The following is a 25,294-nucleotide window of genomic DNA, read 5'->3' on the forward strand; positions in this document are numbered from 1 at the left end:
ATCAAGAATGCTTGAAAGTCCTCTATTTCACTGAATGACCATTTTTTCCCCTGAAGGATTATACTCAGTTTTGCTGGGTAGGTGATTCTTGGTTGTAATCCTATCTCCTTTGCCCTCTGGAATATTATATTCCATGCCCTGCAGTCCTTTAATGTAGAAGCTGCTAAATCTTGTGTTATCCTGATTGTGTTTCCACAGTACTTGAACTGTTTCCTTCTGGCAGCTTGTAATATTTTCTCCTTGACCTGGGAACTCTGGAATTTGGCTACAATATTCCTAGGAGTTTTCCTTTGGGGATCTCTTTCAGGAGGAGATCTGTGGATTCTTTCAATTTCTATTTTGCCCTCTGGTTCTAATATATCAGGGCAGTTTTCCTTGATAATTTCTTGAAAGATGATGTCTAGGCTCTTTTTTTGATCATGGCTTTCAGATAGTCCAATAATTTTTAAATTCTCTCTCCTGGATCTATTTTCCAGGTCAGTTGTTTTTCCAATGAGATATTTCACATTGTTTTCTAATTTTTCATTCTTTTGGATTTGTTCTACTGTGTCGTGATTTCTCATAAAGTCACTATCTTCCAATTGCTCTATTCTAATTTTTAAGGAAGTATTTTCTTCAGTAAGCTTTTGGACTTCCTTTTCCATCTGGCCAATTTTGCTTTTTAGGGCATTTTTCTCCTCATTGGCTTTTTGGACCTCTTTTGCCATTTGGGTTAGGCTATTTTTTAAGGTGTTATTTTCTTCAGTATTTTTTTGGGTCTCCTTTAGCATCACTCTCAGTTTTTCCTCTACTTCTCTAACTTGCTTCTCAAAATCGTTTTTGAGCTCTTCCATGGCCTGGGACCAATTCATATTTTTCTTGGAGGCTTTGGATGTAGGGGCTTTGACTTTGTTGTCTTCTTCTGGTTGTATATTTTGGTCTTCTTTTTCACCAAAGTAAGATAATATAGTCTGACTCTTTTTGCGCTGCTTGCTCATGATCCCGGCCAATTAGTCGAGTTTTAAACTCTTTGTTAAGGTACAAATCTGCTTCCAGTGTGAAGAATGTACTGTCCCAAGCTTTGGGGGTTTGTACAGCTGTTTTCAGAGATACTTGTAGGGACCTGTAAATTTTCAGTTCTTCCAAGGTGGTATGATAAGGGGCAAGGTGTTTACTCCTTTCCTGGCCTGCGACTACAAGTACTCCTTTCTGTCCTGTAACTGTCCTCTCCACAACCACTATAAGCTCCACCAAGCCAGCGCTCCTCCTCACCCCAGCACCACTGCCCAGAACTGTGGCCCAGATCCAAACATGGGCAAAGCAAGAGATTCCTGCCTCAGCATGGGCAAAGAGATCCCTGCAATCCCTCTCTGATCAGCCACTGGATTCCCCCTCAGTCTGTGGGCCGGAAGCTCGGGAAGCAGCTGCCCCCCCACAGGGCCACGCTCTTGGGGAATGGAGCTGAAACCCCACCTTCCTTTCTTAGGCACCGACAGAAACAGACTTTTCCCACTGACCTTCTAATTTGTCTTTGGCATTTGTGGATTGAGGAGTCTGGAAACCTCCACAGCTGCCCATTCAGTCCTCTGAGGCCTGCTCCAGGTTCACTGCAGCCTGCTCACCCACGCTGCAGCTCCCAGCCCGGTGCAATACACCTTTCTGATCAATCATCCAGGTTGTCTTGGGCTGGAAATTTGTTTCACTCTGTCTTTTTGTGGGTTCTGCTGCTTCAGAATTTGTTTAGAGCCATTTTTTATGAGTATTTGGAGGGGTTTTGGGGAGAGCTCAAGCAAGTCACTGCTTGCACTCCACCATCTTGGCTCTGCCCCTTGGGTAAATCTTTAAGAGAGATTTCCCTCACTAGTTGATTTCTGGAGGAAGTAGAAAAGGGGAAAAACCTTGGTCCTAATATAATAATTAGTTATTAAATACAAGAGAGAAATAATCATTTCTCATAGTACTCATAAAGGACTACTAGATACACTCTTACTATCTTCTTACTTATTTTGGCTATTTGTGCGTTATTGATCTTTTTTGCTTTGTCCTCTCTAGTCAAAAGATCATTCTCCTTGGCAGAGATAACAGAAACAGATTAAGAATTGGACAAGTCTTCCTTCTGCAATCTCATCATACCATCCACCTTAATCAGGGGTCCTAAACCTTCTCAGATCATCCTGTTTTACCCAAGATACATAATCTCTGACTCCCTCCCCCACCTCCCACATCCTTTAGTCTTTAGTTTTCCTCTCCAGCCTTAGATCATTCTGAATTTTAGAACTCCTGACATTATTTTTCCTGTGCTATGCCCCACCCCTACTTTTATATTCACCTATCTTTAAAAAATATTTTTCTGTTTCTCTTAAAAAGTGAAATTAGTGGAAGAATTCATCCTTGCAACTACTTCAGGTTCTTTAAACAGTAACCCTTGTTCCTCTTTGTATCTTTAAAATTTTATTCTTAAGAACATCTCATCCTTCTAGGGCTAATATCCCCTGTGGAATTTTAGGTCACACAAGCCTATCTAATCTTCCTCAATTTCCTTTGATGTCTGTTCTCCCTAAATGAGTGCATGTAATACCACTGCCCATTTTTGTCCTCTCTATCACAAATTCTAAAACAGAGTGGTTACTGGCCCACAAAGTTCCCATCATTTTTATTCCAGAAACCACATTTGTCTTGTTGAGAATCAGACCCAGAAGTTCCTCCTTGTGGATTCCTTAACCTTTGGAAAGATGAAATGACCATTAAGGCAACTACTTTGTTTTTATCAGAGAAAAATTCTGGTTGACGTCTGGATTACTGAAATTCATCATCACTGCTATAATATATTGCCTGCTCTTCAGGCTTTTGATGTGTTCTCCAAATTATTCTATATATTTCCTCTTTAATTTTGATTCAGAATTGCAGATAACCCAAAGGTAACAGTAAAATAGTTGCAAGCAGGCAAAAGCATATTATCAATGACAATATTGTGATAATTGGCATGAAGGACATCAGGAATAGGAAAAAAAGACATGCCCACTTGTATGGATAGTCAGCAGTAAACTAATAACCTTAAGATATCAGAAGCAATGGAGGATAGCCTGTGTGTACTGGATAGACACTCCATGAGGGTTTTGGGGAAAGAAATGGACGAAAATTGTACAAAATGAGAAGGTGTTAAAAGGTTGCAATCTGCACTGGGAGAGCGTACACACTTTGACGAGATTGTGCAGACCCATCCAAGAATTCACGGGGAAACAAAGTGGTGTAATTCAGAGGGCTTGGATTCTAGAGAGGCCTGAATTTGAAATCTGCCTCTAACATTTCCTAGCTATGTGGCCATGATAAAGTTGCTTGACCTTTCTTTGTTAAATGAGATGATGTATTAATCAACCAATAAGCATTTATTAAGCAGCTTTGTGTTTAAAGCTCTTTGAAGACCTTAAAATGCTATATAAATGGAAGGTATTATTATTTTTTATTATCCCTCCTCTGTATTTCTGTCATTCAATGAATAAATATTTACTAAACACTACTATGTGCCAGGAGGCACTGTGCTAAGTGCTGGGAATATAAAAAGAGGCAAAAAACAGTCTCTGCCCTCAAGGAGCTCACAATCTATTAGGAAGACTACAGGCAAACATGTACAAATAAGCTCTATAATACAGGATAAATAGGAAATATTAGGAATAGCAAAGCATTAGAATTAAGAGGGATTGGGAAAAATTTCCAGTAGATGGGCTAGTGGTGCAGACACCCATTCTCCTGTCTTTGGAACATTTGTCTAATCACTGTCTCCTTCTATTTCCTCATACCTAATTAAGTTTCATGTCAGGGTATGTATACTTTTCTTTTTTTTACCTCCATGATCTCTTTTGCATTTTTTGTTTCCATGGACACCAACTTAATCTAGGCCCTTATTACCACCTGCCTAGACTGTGGTAATAGCCTGATAACCAGTTTTTCTTTTCCACTCTTCCTTCAAATCCATCCTTCTTAGAGCTGCTAGATTAATATTTATACAAACATCTGATTTTGTGACATATATGAATTCAACAAACAGCACCCACTTGGTGATGTACTGGTAGCACAAAAATTTTTAAACAATACAGTCCTTGTCTTCATGGAACTAAAAATCTGGTAGACCCATCCACAAATAGTCATATTTTATCTTAGATTAAATATACAGGAGGGACCAAAGAGAGATTAAAGAATAGGCAAAGCTTCACAGTAAAGAATGAACTAAACAGTGCAGTAGAGAGAATTCTGGATTTGGAGGCAGGAGGATCTGGGTCCACTTAAACTCTCAGGACTTCACTTTCCTCCTCTGTAAAATTAGGAGATTGGAATGAACATCCTCTAAGAGTCTTTCCGCTTTTAAATCCATTATCCTATAAGGACATGGTATCTGATCTAGAACTTGAACAGAAGGAAGGATTTCAGTGGGAGGAGGTGGGTGCAATGAAGTACTGAAGAATTCATTCTAGGCTTGGGCAAAATAGATGAACAAAAGCTGAGTCTCCAGTAAGACAGAAGAAGAATTGTCCATTTTGGCTGGAACAGAGAGTTTTCAGGGGATTCCCCAAGGTCAAAACTATTTTCATAAGAATATGAAGACATTTTAATTTTGAACACAGTAAATATCAATAGATCTAACCCACATAAACAAAAGCTCTTTAGAGGATCCTCAGTAATTTTTAAGAATGTCAAGAGGTCCTGAGACCAAAAAGGCTTGAGAACCACTGGGCTAAATGAACTTGAGCTTGTCAAAATCAACAGTTCTGTTACATTCTCCTTTTTAAATATTCAAGTAGCATACCTGTTCCAATTTCATGTTGTAGCTGAGATGATGAAAACTGTGGAGACTAACTTCACTTTTGTATCGATAACAACATTTATTTTATTTTACAAGATTTGGTGGATGGGACTGGGAGAATTCTACTGCGAAGAAAATCCATTTCTGAAGAGATTGCCAATTTTTGTTGAGCAGAAGGAGGAAGTTTTGCCTCTGAAGGTGAATAGTTATATGATTTAAATTAATGTTCATGCAAATTTAATTAACTGCCTTAAGAAGGAAAAAAAGATCCTGTGAGATGTTAAAATATAAATCCAATTTAGGTCAATCTGACCTAGTATTTGTTTGTCCCTAGGTAGAGGAAATGGTAGCAGAGGTAGTCACTGATTAGAAGGGGTTCTGGTTCTGGAAGTAGTAAAGTGGCCCCCATATATCCCTCTTAAGAGAAGGGGCCTTGCCAAAGAGATTCTTTTTCTGCTTTCCCATTGAATATACATTAAGCTAATCTTCCCTTTTCATTAAGTGAACTCTGTCTTTAAAATTACATTACTGGTGTGGAACTCTCTTTTTTGTTTATTTGCATGTGTATGTGTATGTGTAGTTTTTTTGTATGTGTATGTGTACGTGTATTTGTATATATAGCAGAAAGAATACTAGGCACAGTCAACCAGTCAATCAACATTTATTAAGCATCTACTATGGGCCAGGTGGGCAGCCAGTTGGTGAAGTAGATAGAGTACAGGGCCTGGAATCAGGAAGACTGTAGTTCAAATCTATCCTTAGACACTTATTAGCTGTGTGACTCTGGGCAAGTCACTTAGCCCTGTTTGTCTCAATTTCCTTAATTATAAAATGAGAGAGGATGGTAGACTGCATTATTTATGAGGTTCTTCATACTTTTAAATCTGAAATCCTATGCTTTTGTGATCCTTCCTTGACCACACAATATTCTTTTTTTCTTTTTTCCATTGCTGAATATATTTTTGAATACTTGTGACTTCTTCTGAATTATAGTAGTACTTAGGGTGTATTTTTTTTTAAATTTGTGACACCATTTACTATTGTCTTTGAATTTTCAGAAAAACTTTTTATCCCACAGCTACAGTGTACATAATTGTGAAATCCAAACACATCATTTAAATAATTTTATGTAGCACTGTATTATAGGATTCCAATATGAGTGATATGTCTCTCTAAATTTAAGATGGCTAGTCCCCGAAGGATAACAATAGCAATAGCAATTATAGTATTAATTAATAAGGGGAACTTAATAATTAATAAGAACTGCTTTAGAGAGCGCAACTCTGATGGGCTGGCCGTGTCATTTGAATGCAAAACATATGCTTGCCAAAAAGACTATTTTATGGAAAACTCACATAGGACAAGCGTTCACATAGTGGTCAGAAGAAGTGATGCAAGGACATTCTCAAGGTTTCTCTTAAGAACTTTGGAATTGATTGTGTGACATGGGAGATACTAGCGCAGGACTGCTCAGCATGGCATGCTCACATCAGAAAAGGTGCTGTGCTCTATGAGCAAAGCAGAATTGAAATAGCTCAAGAGAAACACAAGATTCACAGACTTAGAGAACCCACCCCAAATGTTCACACAAAGTATTTGTGCCTGACCTGGGGTCGAACATTCTGAGCTCGTATTGGTCTGATCAGCCACAGTCCGACACGCTAAAACTGGACTCCAGCATAGTGATGTCATTTGGTCCTCTTCAAGAACGAAGGACAACAACCAACCAACCAATTAATAAGGATAATAGTAATGGTAGTTATAGTGGTAATTAATAAGGATAATAATAGTAATAGTAACTACATTTTTAATTAGCAAAGATATAGTAGTAAAAATAATGAGAAGTAGTTTTTAGATTGTACTTTAAGGTATGCACAGAGCTGTACATGTTATACCATTGGATCCTTACAACGACCCTGTGAGGTAGCAGGTGCTATTATCATCCCCATTTTACCAATGATGAAATTAAAGCAGGCAGAGATTAAGTGACTTATCTAGGGTCGTCACATAAGTATTAAGAGTCCAAGGCAAGATTTGAATTTAAGTCTCCTTGACTCTAGGTCCAATATTCTATCCACTATACCACCAAGCTGCCTCTAATTAAATTATTACCTCTAGGCATATGACATCCAAATCTATATATCTTGTTCTAATCTTTCTCCTGAATTTTTCAGTCTCATAGTTACAACCATTTAGATGTTCCATTGGAACCTCAGACTCAGCATGTCAACAATAGAATTGATCTTTCCACCTAAACCTTTCTGTCCTTCACATTTCTTTATTCTTGCAGAGGGAATCTTTCTTTGATTCCCTCAGGTCGATGACCTGACTTTTTTCTCTCCTTCTACAATCTGGCTCCATATTTCCTACCCAGTTTTATTCACATTATTCTCTTTAATCAATTCTACCAGAATACTAGCTTTTCCCCAAACTCAGTGTGCTATCTCATGCTTCCATTTATCTGCAGGAGTGGTTCCCCCTCCATGGAATGCCATCCCTCTTCATCTCTGCATCTCAGAACTCTTATTTTCCTTTGAAGTTCTATTCAGGTGCCACCTTCTCAGAATACCTGATTCCTTAGTTGTTCAGAGGCATCTAGGTGGCTCAGTAAATAGAGTGCTAGACTGAGAATCAAGAAGAACTGAGTTCAAATCTACCCTCAGACACTAGCTGTGCAACTCTGGGCAAGACACTTAATCTCTGCACTAATTTCCTCATCTGTAAAATGGGGATAGTAATAGTACCTACCTCCCAGGGTTGTTGTGAAGATAAAATGAGATAATATTTGTAAAGCACTTTGCAAACCTTAATTTGAGAAATAAATGCTACCTATTGTTATTGTTAATGCTTTCCTCCTCAAATTTCATTGTACTTATTCACATGCAAGTTTAATCCCCCAAATAAAATGTTAGTTCATTGAAAGCAAAGACAATTTTATTTTTGTCTTTGTATTCCAAGTGCCTATCACAGTTCCTTGCCCATATTATGCCCTTGACAAATGAAAATTAACTAAATATTGGGTACCTTGCTAGGTTATAAGTCAGCTTCTTTCATTTTTGGATAGCTCTAATTGTTAAGAAATTTTTCCTTATATTGAGACCAAATCTACTTCCCCGTAGTATGAGATCATAATTTTAAAACTGGAAGGAAATTTATAGGCAATGTAATCCAAACCCCTCATTCTATTGATGAGAAAGTACAGCCAAAGGAGGTGAAAGGATTTAATTAATGACATAAGTAGTCATTTGAAGAGGTGGGATTTGAACCCAGGGCCTTCCTCATTCTCCACATCCAATGATACTTTTCACTATACAATGCTATCCACTCCTCCCCACACTGGTATTATTTCTGATCCAGTGGAGCATTAATTATTAAAAAGAAGTTAGTTATTTGCTTGTCAAAGAGTCATTGGCTTTTGGAGCCCATTGGGATAACTTTTTTTTTCTAGAATTAGGCAAATGCCACACTCTGAAACATTTCACGGAACTTTAATTGGTGAAGAGATTTCCTTTTCCTTTTCTCTCCCCAGTGTAGCTTATATATCACTGGATCAGGCCCAAGAATATCTTATTTTATGTAAGAATCTTTCAGTTTCCTTTCCAACTCATAAATGTTAATTAAGTTTCTAACAGTATATGGTGTATCAGTATATGTTCTCATCCCATAGTAACGAGTTGGCAGCTATAAGCTGTAGAGTAATATGAATAATAGGTGATGTAAGACTTATGAAGAGACACACAGAGTGCAGTAGAAATGTTTTGTTTCAGAAATCAAAAGTGGAAAAAGTGAACTCTATGTCCATTTCTGACCTATTTATTGGTCCCCAATAGTGTAGCAAATTCCTCCAACATCTGCTGCTTTAGGGTGAATCCTTCAGGAACTCTTAATTGCCATTCAATTTGTTCCAAGTTTATAGAGCAAGCTGTACATTGAGATCTTGTAGCTAAAAGATCATCTTGGCAACCCCTCTGGCAATGCTGTATCTGTAAGTGGTTAAATACAGGGTGACTGTAATCCTTTAACTGAGTGCTGCCCAAGAAACACCTGATAATATTGGTGGGAAAGGGCACCTCATTCAGAAAGGATGATCTCAACCATGTGACTATTTAGAAGTGATTTTATGTGGGTAGGAGGCTATGCTATTGAAGGATCGTGTACCATTCTGAAAGGACTATGGAATCCAATGACCCTTGCTTTGCTGTACAAAGGTGGTTTTCTCAGAAGATGGCTCACTGGGAGGGCTAAGGCAGTAGGGAATAGGGAAATGGAAATGAAGCAGATCCTATGAGGAGCTCTAGAGGCCTTAGTTGCATAAACCAAATGGTCTGCTGTGGGTATTGCCTTTTTCCTCCACCCCATACCCTCTCCCTCATTAGATTTTTGTTGTTATTGTTTTTTTAATTGCTTAAGTTTGACCTTGGCAAATAAATGAAATGCTTCTTGTGTATAGCCAAGGATTCCTAACATAACATGATCTGTGCTACATTAATCATGTTGGAAGATTTCCACTTTAGGGGGGGAAAGTCCCTGAACAAACCAACTCTTACATTATTAAAATGGCATGTGGTATTTGTGGGACATTTACATAGGGCTTGATTTCCACCCAAAGAAACCAAAGTGGGTGAACTTAGTCAATCCAGGCAAAAATTTGTTTTTTTCCCTTCAGTTTGCTCATGGAGATGTAGCAGCAGTCACATAATGAGTGGGGTTAATAACATTATTATCACTGAGAATATCACCTTAATAATACCTTGTAGATGCTTCTTCTTTTTTTTTTTTGCACTCTAAAATCTGTGCTGCCCATTTTTTTTTCTTTTTCCCTTCCACCAGGGAAGGGAATGTGTTATAGATTCCTTTAGAAGTCTGGTGAAGCCTATGGATCAGAATAGTGACTTCAAGTACATTAAAAATACATAGGATTACAAAGGGAACCAATTATATTGAAATATAGTTAGCAAAACATTAAAAAAAGTTCATGGATCCTGAGTAAAGAACCTCTGCCTTCTACTACCCTCTTCTGACTCCCTAACCTAATGGTAATTATTGCAAGAGTATAGTCTTTATCTTTGAAGAGGGTCATGGTGGAATCCATGGAGATGGCATAGAGTTAATATCATTAATTGTCTAAAACAGTTTGACCAAATCCATTATTATTTCATAGAGTTGAATGGCTTATGATAGAACTGGACTCTGATATCAGGGGTCAGGGAGACCACCAACCTGTTTGATCTGGAGGTGGTGGGAGGAAATCACTTCACCTCTGTAATCTTTGGTTTTTGTAGGATTACAGTTTTTAATCCATTCTGCAATCTGTTTCCGTTTTATGGGAGAGTTCATCCCATTCACATTCACAGTTATGATTACTATCTGTGTCTTTTTCTCCATCCTTTCCCCCCCCATTTATGCTTTTCTTTCTCCTTTTTCCTTTCTCCCCTTCATTAGTGTTTTGCTTTTGACCACCGCCTCCTTCAGTCCCTTCCCCCTTTTATTATCCCTTTCCCTTTTCTTCCCCTTTAGTCTTGGTCACTGGCTTTGCATTCTGGGGCCTCTTATGCTGGGAATTGGAGGCTGTAGGTTTCTGGCAGCTTACCTTGTGTTGGGCTGGAATCAGCAAGGCTGGAACTTTCAGGCAATTTTAGGTTGCCTGCTTTTCTTTTCCTTTAGCTTTCTTTAGCTCCTTTTAGATGGCTGCTGCAGGATGTTTATCTGCCTGGGGCCCCCTGCAGTGTTGTCTCCCTCGTTTCTGCTAATGCACAGGGAGATTCCTTTGCAGTGGATTGCTGAGACTCCTGGTGCTTTTCTGAGCTGGTTTCCACCGCTTCCCCCCGCCCTCACTGAGACATCGGAGGTCCAGGTGTTCGTGTTTGCCTGTTCTACCACCTGGGCTTCTGGATCTCTTCACAATTGGAGGCTTCAGGGCTCCTAAAGCTCACCTGGTGTTGGGTTGGAATCAGCAAGGCCAGGGCTTTAGGAAGCCTTTAGGTTGTTTTCTTTACCTCCTTTCAGATGAATGCCGCAGGGTACTTATCTGCCTGGGGCCCCTTGTTTTTGTTGAGGCACTGGGAGACCTGTTTGCTGGGTTACTGCACTGCTGCTCCTTGTCTTTCTTCTAGTTCAGGTGTTCCAGGGTTTTTTTTTTTTCTGGGGTGATATTTTCTGGGTTTTCAGAGGTTGATAGGGGAGAGTGAGAGCGACTACCTTTTCACTTCGCCATCTTGGCTCCTGGAAGCAGAACTCGGAGTAATTGTTTCTTAGGGTATATACCAAAATATTACTAATATCACTGAACTTCTACAGCCAAGATTTTTAAAGATTAGTGGACCTATCTCCATGATATCAGGAATTATCATTTTAACACACCTGGAAAGACTTCTTAGCAATTTCTTACTCATATCCCCAGGTCCCATTTTTCTTTAGTGGGAAAACAATTTCCACAATTGTTTACAAACTGTTTGATAGTAGAAATATTGTGCATGTTTTATTAAATGGTGTGGAATATTGTGAGTAATCATAACACTGATTACACATCAGTACTATTCCCATCTCATAGGGATAATGCTTATTTATAGGAAAGCAGGTCTACAGACCAGTAGAGACCAAGACCAAGTCCTTAGACATCATTCTTATGGATGCAATATTTGATTCAGAATGTTCTATAGACTACCTGGATGAAAGGAGGCAATAGTTGAAGTGTTTGGAAAAACACTTGTAAGCCTGCCGATAATTACAGCAAATCAGGAATGAGGGACTTCAATTATCTAAATGTTTGTAGGTAGGGACACAGCGGATAGAGCACCAGGCCTGGAGTCAGGAAGGCCTGAGTTCAAATTTGACTTCAGTTACTTACTAGCTGTGTGACCCTGAGCAAGTCTTTTAACCCTGTTTGCCTCAGTTTCCTCATCTGTAAAATGCACTAGAGAAGGAAATAGCAAACCACTCCAGTATCTTTGTCAAGAAAACCCCAAATGGGGTCACAAAGAGTCAGACATAGTTGAAACAATTGAACAAACACACACATACATTCACACTGCTAGCATTATTTCTCTATTTAAAGGAGGGCAGCTAATAATTTCTGAGTTTGCCTTGATGATAATTTCCTTCTTCTAAAGACAGAGGAAGACATAAGGGACGTAAGGGCATAAGGACATAAAGACATAAGGGAAAAAGACTATTCTTTTTTTTAAAGGGATTAATGTAAAGACTAATTTTATTTAAAATATTTATGTTATATGGAGAAGGGAGTACACATTGGAATCTACCAGCTCTAAGGTAATATGAAACTTTTCCAGGCTTTCATATGGGAACAGGCTACAATAAAAGCTTACAAATCATAAGATGGAATTAAGGAGTTGAATGGATTCTAGTTGTCATGTAGTCCAACCTCTTCAATTTATAGGTGACAAAAATAAAGCCCAGAGAAACTGAATGATTTGTCCAAGGTCACATAAGTAGTGACCCAGATGGTATTCAAAACTAGCCCAATTCCAGCTACAGCTGGATTTCCACTATATCCTATTGTCTATATAAGTGGGCAAAAGAGTGGCAGGTGAATTTTTAACATTTTAAACAAATGGAAGTTTCTGAAATATGTACCACAGTCCAGGAGTTATTATAAATTAGTCTATTATCAAGAAATAACTATTGTAATAATGCTTAAGGCAGCGTGTTTTGGGATTACCTGGTCCAAATAGTATTACCTTCATTTTACAAAGTGAGAAAACTGAAGGTCAGAGGGCTTAAGTGACTTTTTTGCAATAGCATGATTAGTAAATGATGAATGTGAGATTGAACAGAGGACTTCAGATTTCAAGTCTAGTGATCTTTCTCATATAAAATGTATTCTGCTTTTCTAATTGTGCAGATAAGAAGTGCAACAAACTGTTAGGCGTTAAATGAACTAAAATGAAATCAGAAAATATTTTACTCATATAAAAATGGTGTTGTGATAGTACCCATGTGGTACTAAAAGAGTAACTAAAATGACTGAAGGATGAGGCTTAGAGAATTGAAATATTTAGATAGATAAAAAAAAGGATCCTTTAGTCTAAAAGATACAAAGTGAAAGACATGATTAAAATCTATGAAATAATGTTGGTGAATGAAGAATGTGACTTGTTAATCGAATCTGGAGATACTAAGGCACTCTATGAAACTTGAGGGAATTAAATGTTTAGAATAACAGGTTACATTTGTGTAGCACTTTGAAAAAGGTTCCAAATCCATTACCTGTTTTGTTCTTCATAAAGAACCCTGAGCATAAAGTTTTCATGAAATCTTTAGTCATAGAAAAGAAAGTATTGCTTCATACAATGGGTAATAAACTTTTAGATCTATTTACAGAATAAACAAAGTATGTGACAAATTTCAGAAAGGGTTTGGACAAATTTATCAATTAGCCAGATACAAAATGGCTACTAAGAAAATCTCATCTGTTAAGGATGAATTCAAGGAGGAAAGCTTATGCTTGTTTATGCTGGCATACTGCAGTCCTTTTTGGGCACCAGATTATTGTCATGAATATATTTAAGGAATTGTATTTTGGAATAGTATACCTTTTTCTCTGTCTAGGAATATAGGAATTGCTCTACTAAGAATTCATTCTTCCTTATGCTGCCTAAACATCAGGTGAGTCCCAAGTCTTATCGACCCAAATTACCACATTTCACTTTTTTAGTTAAAAGGATTTTGTTCTTTCAGGTACTCAAATGGAAAACTACTTTTTCTCCTATACCGTATATGGACTGCTAGCCAATATATTTATGAAGGAGAGCCTATATAAATGATCATTTGTGAAAAAGTCTTATCACATGGTCTTAAAAAAAAGAAGCTATCCATTTCATGAAATAGCAATTATTTTATAATATCCCATAACTTCTATGAAAACATATTCATTACAATGACTAGAACAATATTTCAAAAAGAAAAGAACTAAAAGTAGTAGAATTAGATTTGTACAAAGACACTGAACACAAGCATTTTTGTTATTTGTAAATTTCTTTGGTAAAAACTTAAATATCAGTTTTATGTAAGATTTTCTTTTACATATTTATTTGACTACTTTTATTGATGGTTATATTTATAATAGAAAATGAAAAAAATTTACAAAATCATTTAAAATAAAATGTTAAGGGCAAAAAAGTACCTAAATTAATGTAGCACAATTCTGAAACCAGAACTTAAAATTTAAAATGTCCAGTATCTTTATGTTTTAGGAAATTTTAGGCTAGGGCTAAGCATTTTTTAAAATGCTTGACACAATTTAATGTTATTGCCATCTTTCTGGTAAAAATGGATACCCAAAAGGACATGATCAACATGACAACTCCAACTTATTGTTTATATTATAAATTGAAAGCATGTACTACTCAGAAACGGGTATTGGGAAGGTAGTATTTTCACCTTCTCTTGGAGACAGGCAATTGCAGGCAACAAGATTTTACTGATGTTTAGTTTTCTGAAGGAAATTTCAACTCCTAGCCCCAAGAATTCCAAACTCCTGTGTTTTTTGTTTTGTTTTGTTTTGTTTTTTGTTGTTGTTCTGTATTTCTTCATTAGTCATTGGCTGTTTACTTGTTATACTACTGCCTCTTGACTGGCTATTTAATACTTCAGAAGCAGGTCCCAGGTTTGTTGCTGTAGTAGGCAACCGCTGCCCTCTCTAGACGCTGTTGTCCCCGGTGGTACTTCGGCACGAGGGAGGCGAGGCGAGGTCTGCTGCTGTTGCTGCTCACTGTGTGTGGGCTGGAGCCCGCCTGGCATTATGTGAGCGCTGGCTGCGTGTGAGTGCCCTTAGCAGAGTTGGCAGTCTGAGGCCGGCTTACACTCAGGCACCTTGATCTTATTTTTTTTCCAGTGGCCTTCCTTCGAGCAGCTTCCTTGTCCTCCTTTCTCTTTAACCTTTCTTCCATCAACTGCTCTTCCTCTTCTTTCACTAAAGCTCTGCTTAGTTTCCTTTGGACTCCTTAGTGGCTTTCAGCTCCCAGTTCTCCCATGTGTGTAGAGCGCGCGGGAGGAGGCGAGAGGAGGGGAGGAGGCGCAGAGTGGCCTCAGTCTGCCCGTCCGCGGTGCTGGGGAGGGGCCGGGGCCGGGGCCTGGCCGCAACTGCAGCACAGCCGCCGCTCGCCGCACCGACCCCCGCCGCCGCCGCCGCCGCCGCCGGCCGGGGCAAGGCTCTCCTTGATCTGATTCTCACCAATAAGGAGAAAGTGGCTGCAGAAGAAAGGATGGGAACCTTGGAGGCAAGTGACCGTCCGTTTATAGTTTGTCATGGGGAAGAGAGGAAAGCCAGAGTTAAGCTGACATGTGCCCTGATTTTAGGAAAGTGCAGTTAAAGGGTTCAGAATAAAATAGGAAAGATCCCATTCACTAAAATTCCTCAGAGTAAACAGACTCACGACACATGGGAAGCCCTTAAAGACAAAATTCTGAAGACAGGAAGAGAAAGGGAAGTTGTTTAAAGAACTCAGTGTAGATTCAAAGAAAACTCACCCTCCAACTGAGACCTTAGAAAGGAAATTCCTTCAGACCCAGATTCTGTGGTTTAATTAGGAATTCAGGTTAGAAGCTCAAAAGAGAGGTCAGAATTGGAGATGTGTATTTTTAGGAGTCCTCTGCTTAGCAGTGGTCATTGAAGTCATGCCAATGAATGAAATTGCCAAGGAAGAGGGTGTATTAAGAGAACAGAGCCACAGGTAGTATCTGTTCTAAGGAATTGAGGAGGGGAAGAACCAGGGAAGAAGTGCTTAGAGAAATGGGAAGAGAACCAGGAATGTTTGGTGTCCTTGTACACAAAGCAAGAGGAAATATATAGGTTCAACAGTGTTAAAAGTTGTAGAGAGATTCAAGTCTGAAAAAAAGGTAATTGGATTTGATATTTAGGAGGTCACTAGTCATCCTTGAAAGAATGGATTTAGAATGATGGTAGTAAAAGTCAGCTTGCAAGTGATAGCTAGGAAGTAGAGACACTGAGTTATAGACAACTTTTTCAAGATGCTTACCAGGAAAGAGGAATTGGGGGGGGGGGGGAGAGACAGAGACACTTTAAGAGAGAGAAAAGAGAGACGAGAACTGTACCTAAGCATGATATAAAGATTAAGAGGTTTTTTTTTTCTTTTTTTCCGGGGGGATGTTTGGAGAGAGCTGAATGTTTTTTTTTTGACTTTTAAAATATTTTATTTTTTCCAAATGCATGTAAAAATTTTTTGACATCCATTTTTTAAATTTTGAGTTCCAAATTCTCTCCCTCCCTCCCCTCCTACCTCCTTGAGAAGGCAAGCAATTTGATATAGGTTATACATGTGCAGTAGTGCAAAACATATTTCCATACTAGTCATGTTACAAATAAAAACACAGACCAAAGGAAAAAAAAAGAAGAAAAGCAAAAAAAAATAGTATGCTTTGATCTGCATTCAGACTTCATTACTTCTTTCTCTGGAGGTGGAAAGCATTTCTCAACAGAAGTCCCTCAGAATCGTCTTAGATCATTGTATTGCTGAGAATAGCAAAGTCATTCACAGTTGATCGTCATACAGTATTACTATTGTACAATGTTTTCCTGGTTCTGCTCACTTCACTTCACAGCAGTTCATGTGAGAGTCTTTCCAGGTTTTTCTGAGAGCTGAATGTATTTGTAGGCAGATAGTAAAGAACTAGTGGTAATAGAGATTTCTTCTGAAAATACACAAGAAAGGGGTAGGGGGTGATGGGTGCATTTTTGGAAGAAGCATGAAGAAATGTTATTATCTACGTTCCAAGTATAGAGTGGTCCCCTCCCCAAAGAAAAGGTGAGGGAACTTAAGGAATGCCTCTCCACACTCCAGATTGTCAGAGACAATGAAATGTTCCTTAAAAAATGGAAGTGAGACTTCAACAGGAAGCAAGGTAATGGACCTGAAGTTGGCAGAAAGAAAGCTTGACCTCTGTCAGGAGGTTGGAGAGTAGAAGAATACCATGAAGATGAGAAAGCAAAAGACAAGGACATCTGTACAGTTGGAACTCAAAAACAAATTTGAAACCATTCTTGAAAGAAAGGAGCTACATACTTTGAGTAGGAAGCTGTCTGCCTTCCAGTGAATGATAAAGTAGAGCCACAAAGGCTGTTAAGCAAGGGTCAGAGGAAGAAGAGTGGTGTAGTGATGACTCCCAGTGGAGGGGTATAAAAGCAGCTATTTGTCAACTTGATAACAAAACCATAGAGGCCTGTTGTCATTCCAGGGCATATGTTCAATAAATAGCATAGGGCCTTTCAAGACATGTTACAAGAAATGACTGGCACCCACTTCTGGTGATTCATTTGGCCATAAATGACAAAACAGAATGGACCTAGAAAGTATTGTAAAGATGAAGAAGCGTCAGGCAAACAGTTGAAGACCGAAGGGGCATAGGTTATGTTTTCCTCACTGCTGTGTATTAAAGACAAGAGATACAGAAAAGAAAAAAAATGATTTAGGAAGTAAATATGTGGCTAAAAATGGTTCCTGAGGCTGGGACCTGAATTTTTAGACTGTGGCTTAAAACAAAGGAATGACAGACTCCTGAGTGAAATGAAATATGTCTGAAAAAGAATGTAAGAATGCATTTACTTGGGATCTTAAAACAAGGGCTTTAAACCCTTAAGCAAAAGGGCTTTAAATTTAAAAGACTGAGGAAGAGAGAAAACTGCTTATGTATATCTATCTAGCTAGAGACCATTCGGAATAGCTAAAATAAAGGGAGAAAATAGTATACCAAGAAGTTCAGAGGAGACAAAATTCAAGAAAGTATCTAATAGTAAAACCAGCTCGTTTTCCATTTTCATTTATGTCTCTATTTTCTATGTACATATGCTCCCAAATTAGGCAACAAATATGAGGATTTTGAGACCCTAACCCAAATATTTGGGAATGGACATATTTGATTTCATAGCTATCACTGATTCTTGGTGGGATGAAACTAGAATATGCTCTGAATGAATATACCTTATTTGAAAAAAGCAGAACTAGTGTAAGTAAAAAGGAAAGGATTAAAGTTGTATATTAAGGAGGTTTGTATATTAAGGAAACAAGTGGAAGAAGTATGGTAGAGAACATTTGGGTGAAGGTTACTGGAGGAACAAATAATAATTATTTTGTCATGAGATTATAACTATGGATCACCTGGACAGAGAGAGGAAATAGTTGAAGAGTCTAGGAAATAGATCAAAAGCTCGGTACAGAGGCATGAGATTTTAGTGATGAGGGACTTTAATTATCCAGATGTCTGCTGGAGCTGTCTCTGCCAAAAGCTGAGTGGCTACTAACTTCTTGATATGCCTTAATGCTTATTTCAGACTTCAAAAGATTCAGGAAACAAGAAGCAGAAATTATGCTGTGGGTCTGATTCTCACCAATAGGTAGGAACTGGTTGCAAGAGGGTGGAATTGATGAAACATTGGAGGAAAATGACTGGTTTTTCCTAGAGTTTGTGGTGAAGAAGGAAAAGAGGGCTAAGGATAGTCTGACATGCATGCCAGATTTTTGGGAGAGCAGATTGCAGAGGGTTCAGAGGAAGGCTAGGAAAGATCACATGGAATACAGTCTACAGAGTAAATCACTCTAGGAGAGTTTGTAGATGATACAAAGCTGGAAGGGGTAACTAAGCACTGGACAATAGGGCTGGTCTAAATCTAATAAGATGAAATTCATCTAAGATAAATAAAAAAGTGTTAAAAACAGGCAATGGGCAATAGGCAACAAGCATTTATTAAGCACTTACAATATACCAGGGACTATGCTAAATACTGGGATAAAAGCATTAAGAAAAAAACTGGAATCCCTGCCCTCAAAGAGCTTACATAGTTTTTTTCTTTTTAATAAGGTTTTATTTATATCTTTTGTTTCTTACATCATCATAGTTATCCAAACATTTCTCTCCCTCCCCTTTCAGAGAGTCATTCCATATAGCAACTAGTATGTGGGTGTCTATAATCTATATTATATATGTACACATATATGTACATGTGTGTATACATACATACATATATATATACATATACACACACTACACATTTCAGGTTACTGTATATATTACACACACTATATAGATATATTACATACATGGTACATTATACATTATACATTAAAACATTATATATGTATATATACACATTTATGTATGTGTATATGATGTTTTTAGGTGACTTCAAGCCCCATATGAGTCAGTGTGATATGGCAGATTAAAAAGCTAATATGAACATAGGCTGCATTAGGAAAAACATAATTTCAAGGGAAAAGGAAGTATGCATAATTCCTGGCACATAGTAAAGGCTTAAAAATTACTTGATTGATGTTAATTGTTCCTTTGTACCCTGTCCTAGTCAAATCACATTAGGGATACTGTGTTCAGTTCTGGGTACATATGTATATGTGTATGTATGTCTGTGTAGGGAAAGAGGGAGAGACAGAGAGGGGAGAGAGAGAGAGAGAGAGAGAGAGAGGAGAGAGAGAGAGAGAGAGAGAGGAGAGAGAGAGAGAGAGAGAAGAAAATATGAGAGAGAAAGACAGAAGGAAGAGAGAGAGAGATGCTTTACAAATTTTAAAGAGCAATATAAATGTTAATTCTTCCTTCTTTCTCTTCCTTCTCTGTTGACCAATTCTTCTGTGTTTGTATGTAGGGTGGAACAGTATAGAGAAATTTGTAGACTGCAAATACTCCACTAGATGACCAGCATGGTAGTGGAAAAATTGTTTCCTGCCTTGAGTTGAATGTTCTTGCTTAGAGTTTGTTATATTCATATGTACCTCTAGTATAGACAGCACAGTGCCTAGGTAGCTATAATTTGTGTATGCCATGGGTACTGTCAGCAGTTGCAGTCTTCTATTTGCTCATTTGCCATCTCTCAACTCAGTAAATACTGAGAACATTTTCTTTCTTTCTTTCTTTCTTTTTTTTTTTTTGAGCTTCCAGGCCTATTGATTTATTAAGCAATACATAGCAATTGCGTAACAAATTGGGACCAGGCATTTTCAGCTTGGCACTGGACCCTGGACCCTAGATATGGGGCAGGGAGGAGGGGGAGGACAGATTTTCATACATTAAATATGACAATAAGCAGGATACAAAACAATGTATAATTAGGTAATCTGATTTCTAATCGGAGGAAAGATTAGGGACTGAGTCAGGAGCGGAAGAGCAAACAGATAAGTTTCCTAAAATCAGAAAAGGAGGTCTTCCACTCCTTGCAGGTGTCTGTATTCAATAAAATGAAGTTGGAAACAATAACTGATCAGTATGGGGCCAGTTTTTAGATAAGACATATGGATTGCTTGAGATGTACAATTGTGAGAAAACTCCTCGCATCAGTCTTTGGAGCTGACTAGGTTTCTGGTCAGCATAACCTAGGTCCTTAGTTAAGGGTCTTTAAACAGCAGGTAGAGGTGGGCCAGCTACCTAGCCTCACAGGTTCAAACAATTCAATAAAGTTTACTCACAATCCCCATAACTGAAAGAAATCTCCTCACAAGGCAGAAATTGGACTGGACCCATAACTGAATAGAAAGGGAACTGAACTAGACCCAGAATCGAGTACAAGATAGAGTCAGTGTGGTTTACTCAGTTCCTACAATTTCCTGAGCCTCTTGCTTATACTATTAAAACAACCTGTTAACTGGTCTCCCTGAATTCTTCCCTCTTCAGTCTATAGTGTACCTACAAAATGATTGTCCTGAAACACAGGTGTGACCGGCTGATTCCATTATTCAATGCACTTCAGTAGCACCTTGCTACCTCTAGGGCCAAATATCAATTTCTCTGTCTGGCAGGTAATGCCATTCACAATCTAGCAACAATTTACTACCCCAACGTTCCTATGCTTTACTCTACTTTCCACTCTCTACAACTCAGCCAAAATGCCCTTTGTGCTATTCTTAATAAACAACCCCTATATGGTCCATGCATGGGGAATGCTAACTCATTTTTACATGGCCTAAGCAGATCCAACGGGAAAGATGGGGTGGTTGAAAGAGGGCTGAGAACGAAGCAAGAAGAAGCAAACTGTAACATCTATGCCAAACAGTGTCAGCCCTGAGACCTTGGGTAAAGGCAATGTGTGTTATCTCTGGGCATTCCATTTCCTCATCTGTAAAAGCATAATAATTCTAATGCTACACACTCAACAAAGTTGGTTTTCTTTAGAAAAATGGTTTAGAAATCAGAATGTTCTGTGCACGCACTGTATCATCATCCTCTCCAATACCATAAGTATCTTCAGTATAAACATATAATCCTGTATCTTATATTTGTGTGTCTGCATTTATGTATGCATGTATGTATGATTGTGTGTGTGTGTGTGTGTGTGTGTGTCTGTGTATACCCACCCATTTTAAAGTCAAATATCTTTAATTTCACTGTGGATGGAGATAAACCACACCAACTACTTCCCAACATTAGCAATAACTGAGGCCTAGGAGTAGTAGATCTACAAGGCAGTTGTGCCAACGGCACGAGGGAGGAGGGGAGACTGCTGGGCCTGCAGTCAGGAAAATGGGAGTTCATATTCCATCTCAGACACTTCCTACTCTGTTACCCTATGAAAGTCACTAAACCTCTGTTTGCCTCAGTTTCCTCAGCTGTAAAATGGGGATCATAATAGCACTTCCTTCCCAGGGTTGTTATAAGGATCAAATGAGTTAATAATTGTAAAGCACTTAGCACAGTGCCTGGCACATAATAAGTGCTTTGTAAATGTTAGCTCTCAGCTATTAACCTATGAGCTCCTTGAGAGCAGGGACCATCTTTTCCTTCTTTTTAAAAATTTTAATTAATTAATTGATTAATTTTTAGTCTTCAACAATCACTTTCATAAGCTTTTGAGTTTTAAATTTTCTCCCCCTCTCTCCCCTCCTCCCTGCAGTCTGATTAAACATTTTTGTGTTAGTTATGTTGTAAAGAAAAATTAGAACCAATAGGAGGAAAGAAGAAACAAAACAGAATTAAAAAAAAGAGCAAATAGTATACTTTGATCTGCATTCAAACTCCATAGTCTTTTCTCTGGATGTGGATAGCATTTTCCATCATGAGATTTTTAGATCCTTGCATTGCTGAGAAGAGCTAAGTCTATCACAATTAGTCATTGCACAATGTGGCTGTTAATGTGTACAACATTCTCCTGGTTCTGCTCACTTCCCTCAGCATCAGTCCCTCAGCATATAAGTCTTTCCAGGTTTTTCTGAAGTCCACTTGCTCATCATTTTTTATAGCACAATAGTATTCCATTACATTCATATACTACAACTTGTTCAGCCATTCCCCAATTGATGGACATCTCCTCAATTTCCAGTTCTTTGCCACCACAGAAAGAGCTGCTGTGAATATTTTTGTACATGTGGGTCTTTTTGCCTTTTTTATGATCTCTTTGGGATACAGACCTAGTAGTGGTATTATTGGATCAAATGGTATGCACAGCTTAGGCATAGTTCCAAATTGCTCTCCAGAATGGTTGGATCAGTTCACAACTCCACCAACAATGCATTAATGTTCCAATTTTCCCTCATCTTCTTCAACATTTATCATTTTCCTGTTTTGTCTTGTTGGCTAATCTGATAGGTGTGATGTGGTATCTCAGAGTTGCTTTGATTTGCATTTTTCTAATAAGTAGTGATTTAGAACACTTTTTTTTTCATATGACTATAGATAGCATTAATTTCTTCATTTGAAAACTGCCTATTCATATCTTTTGACCATTTATCAATTGGGGAATGACTTGTATTATTATAAATTTGATTCAGTTCTCTATATATTTTAGAAATGAGGCCCTTATCAGAGACACTGGTTGTAAAAATTATTTCTCAGTTTTCTGCTTCCCTCCTAATCTCGGTTGCAATGGCTTTGTACAAAAACTTCTCAATTTAATGTAATCAAAATTATCCTTTTGGATTTCATAATGTTCTCTATCTCTTGTTTGGTCATAAGTTCTTCTGTTGTCTGTAAGTCTGACAGGTAAACTATTTCTTGCTCTCCCACTTTGCTTATAGTATCAGCCTTTATATCTAAAGCATGGACCCATTTTGACTTTATTTTGGTATATGGTGTAAGATTTTGGCCTATGCTTAGTTTCTGCTGTACTCTTTTCCATTTTTTCCCAGCAGTTTTTGTCAAATAGTGAGTTCTTATCCCAGAAGCTGGGGTCTTTGGGTTTATCAAATGGTAGATTACTATAGTCATTGACTACTGTGTCTTGTGTACCTAACCTATTCCACTGATCAACCACTCTGTTTCTTAGCCATTACTAAGTAGTTTTGATGATTGCTGCTTTATAATGCAATTTAAGATCTGGTAGGGCTAGGCTACCTTCCCTAGCATTTCTTTTCATTAGTTCCTTTGATATTCTGGAACTTTCGTTCTTCCAAATGAATCTTGTTGTTATTTTTTCTAGCTCTATAAAATAATTTTTGGTAGTTTGATTCGTATGGCACTGAATAAGTAAATTAATTTAGGTAGAATTGTCATTTTTATTATATTAGCTCGGCCTACCCATGAGCAACTGATGTTTTTCCAGTTGTTTAGATCTGACTTTATTTGCGTGAAAAGTGCTTTGTAATTGTGTTTATATAATTCCTGGGTTTGTTTCGTGAGAACATTTTCAAGGCATGAAGTATAAGGTATGACTTTTTATTTTTGGCTAGGCAGTGGGGTTAAGTGACTTGCCCAGGGTCATACAACTAGTAAGTGTTATGTGTCTGAGGCTGGATTTGAACTCAGGTCCTCCTGAATCCAGGGCTGGTTCTGTATCCACTGTGCCACCTAGATGCCCCTATCATGTATGACTCTTAACCAGAAACAATTTCCATTCTAATTTGGGCGATATTAACATATATACACATACATATATATATATACACACATAAACATACACACACACACACACACACACACACACACATATATGTATATGTGTATACACCCCCACACATACACCCCTACACCTCCAGTGACTCCCTATTGCCTCCAGGAACAAATACAAAATGCTCTGTTTGGTATTTAAAGCACTTTGTAACCTAGGCCACTCATAACTTTTCAGACTTTTTACACCTCACTGCTCCCTACCACATGCTCTTCCATCGACTGACATTGGCCTCCTGGCTGTTCCACAAACAATACACTCCATCTTTCAGCTTCAGGAATTCTCTGGCTGCAATGCTCTTGTCCTCTCCTCCCCCACCCGCCAGGCCCCAACTACTGATTTTCCTTTAAGTTCCTACTAAAATGTTATCCCTTACTGGAAGCCTTCTCCAACTCCTTTTAATTCCAAGGCCTTCCTTCTGCTAATTATTTCCTATTTGTCCTGTATATAGCTTGCTTTAATATGTATTTGTTTTCATGTTGTTTCTCCCATTGAATTGTAAGCTCCTTGAGGACAGAAACAATCTTTTGTCTCTTTTTATATCCTCAGAATTTAGCAGTGCCTGACACATAGCAGGTATTTAATAAGTATTTACTGTTTGATTGATTAAAGTAACAATATATTTCAGTGACAGTTCAAGGTAGTACTTGATTAGTTGCTAAATCCATTGTTTAGACGATAAGGAATGGAAGCCCAGAGTTTTTGATTTGGAAGTTAACTCATATGTCATGTTCAATCCCAACCTGAAGCATGAGTACCCTCTACAACATCCCAACATTCATTTACTGAGATCAAATTTGACTCTTTGAGATAGAAGTGCTAGTTGTTGGCCATCCTTTGTTCATTCATTTACAGATATCCAAGGCCATTGGTTTTAAGTTTTAGCTCCTTTCTTGGATCCTAGCTCCTATTAAAATCCTGTATGTATCTGTTGCCATTCTTCCTTTTTATCTTATAGCTACCCTTATAGTATGGCTATAGCAGTTTTTTCCCTCCTTTAAGCAATAGTCCATCTAGAAATCCAAATCTCACTCTTAGACACTATCTTCTCACCCAATTATTTACTTCCCAAAATTGCCTTCCTCTTCTGAAACCGTTGCCTTTTATCAGCAAGTGATGAAAATACCCCATCTTCCTCTAAGGCCTTCAGTTTCTTTACTACGATTTCATGATTTTAATTCACTGTAAGCTTCTGATTAAACCAAACTGCCTTCTGCAGTATGATGCAATTTAGTTTAAAATGTGGTTACTGTGAAAATAATCTATAGAACTTGATTCTTTTTTTAATCTTGTAGGAAATTGCAGCAAGATATATCATGAATCAGATAAGCGAGGAGGACCCATTGTATCAGCGATATGTAACACGTTACCCAGAAATCTTGGAAATACTTGCTAACGACAGGGAATGTGTGTCATGTGGAAAATGCATTCTGTCCTCAGGGATAGATTGTGTAATTTTTATTTCTCCAATGAAGGTAAATTAAGCTTCCTGCATGAATTTGAATGGTATACTATTATTCTTTTCCTTACCTCACACTTTTGAGACTAGGTAACTTTTATTGAGGAATTGATTTTCATACATGACTTTTTACCTTAGTGTTACTCCATTTTCCATACAGAGATACAGCAATCATTGAGTTAATTATAGTTAAGGGTTATAA

At 38.0% G+C, this 25,294-nt stretch overlaps 1 protein-coding gene across 1 annotated transcript in view; it reads left to right on the plus strand.

Annotated features, from left to right (window-relative positions):
• LRRC69 (leucine rich repeat containing 69) overlaps positions 1-25,294 on the plus strand; it is a 139,861-nt gene that overhangs the window by 99,320 nt on the left and 15,247 nt on the right. Inside the window, exons 6-7 of the mRNA XM_020972881.2 lie at positions 4,874-4,975; positions 24,929-25,108. Coding sequence (XP_020828540.1) covers positions 4,874-4,975; positions 24,929-25,108 — 282 coding nt within the window. The remainder of the gene's footprint in view (positions 1-4,873; positions 4,976-24,928; positions 25,109-25,294) is intronic.

The sequence above is a fragment of the Phascolarctos cinereus genome, unplaced genomic scaffold, assembly GCF_003287225.1.
Source record: "Phascolarctos cinereus isolate Bilbo 61053 unplaced genomic scaffold, phaCin_HiC Scaffold_4;HRSCAF=312, whole genome shotgun sequence".
Taxonomy (NCBI): domain Eukaryota; kingdom Metazoa; phylum Chordata; class Mammalia; order Diprotodontia; family Phascolarctidae; genus Phascolarctos; species Phascolarctos cinereus.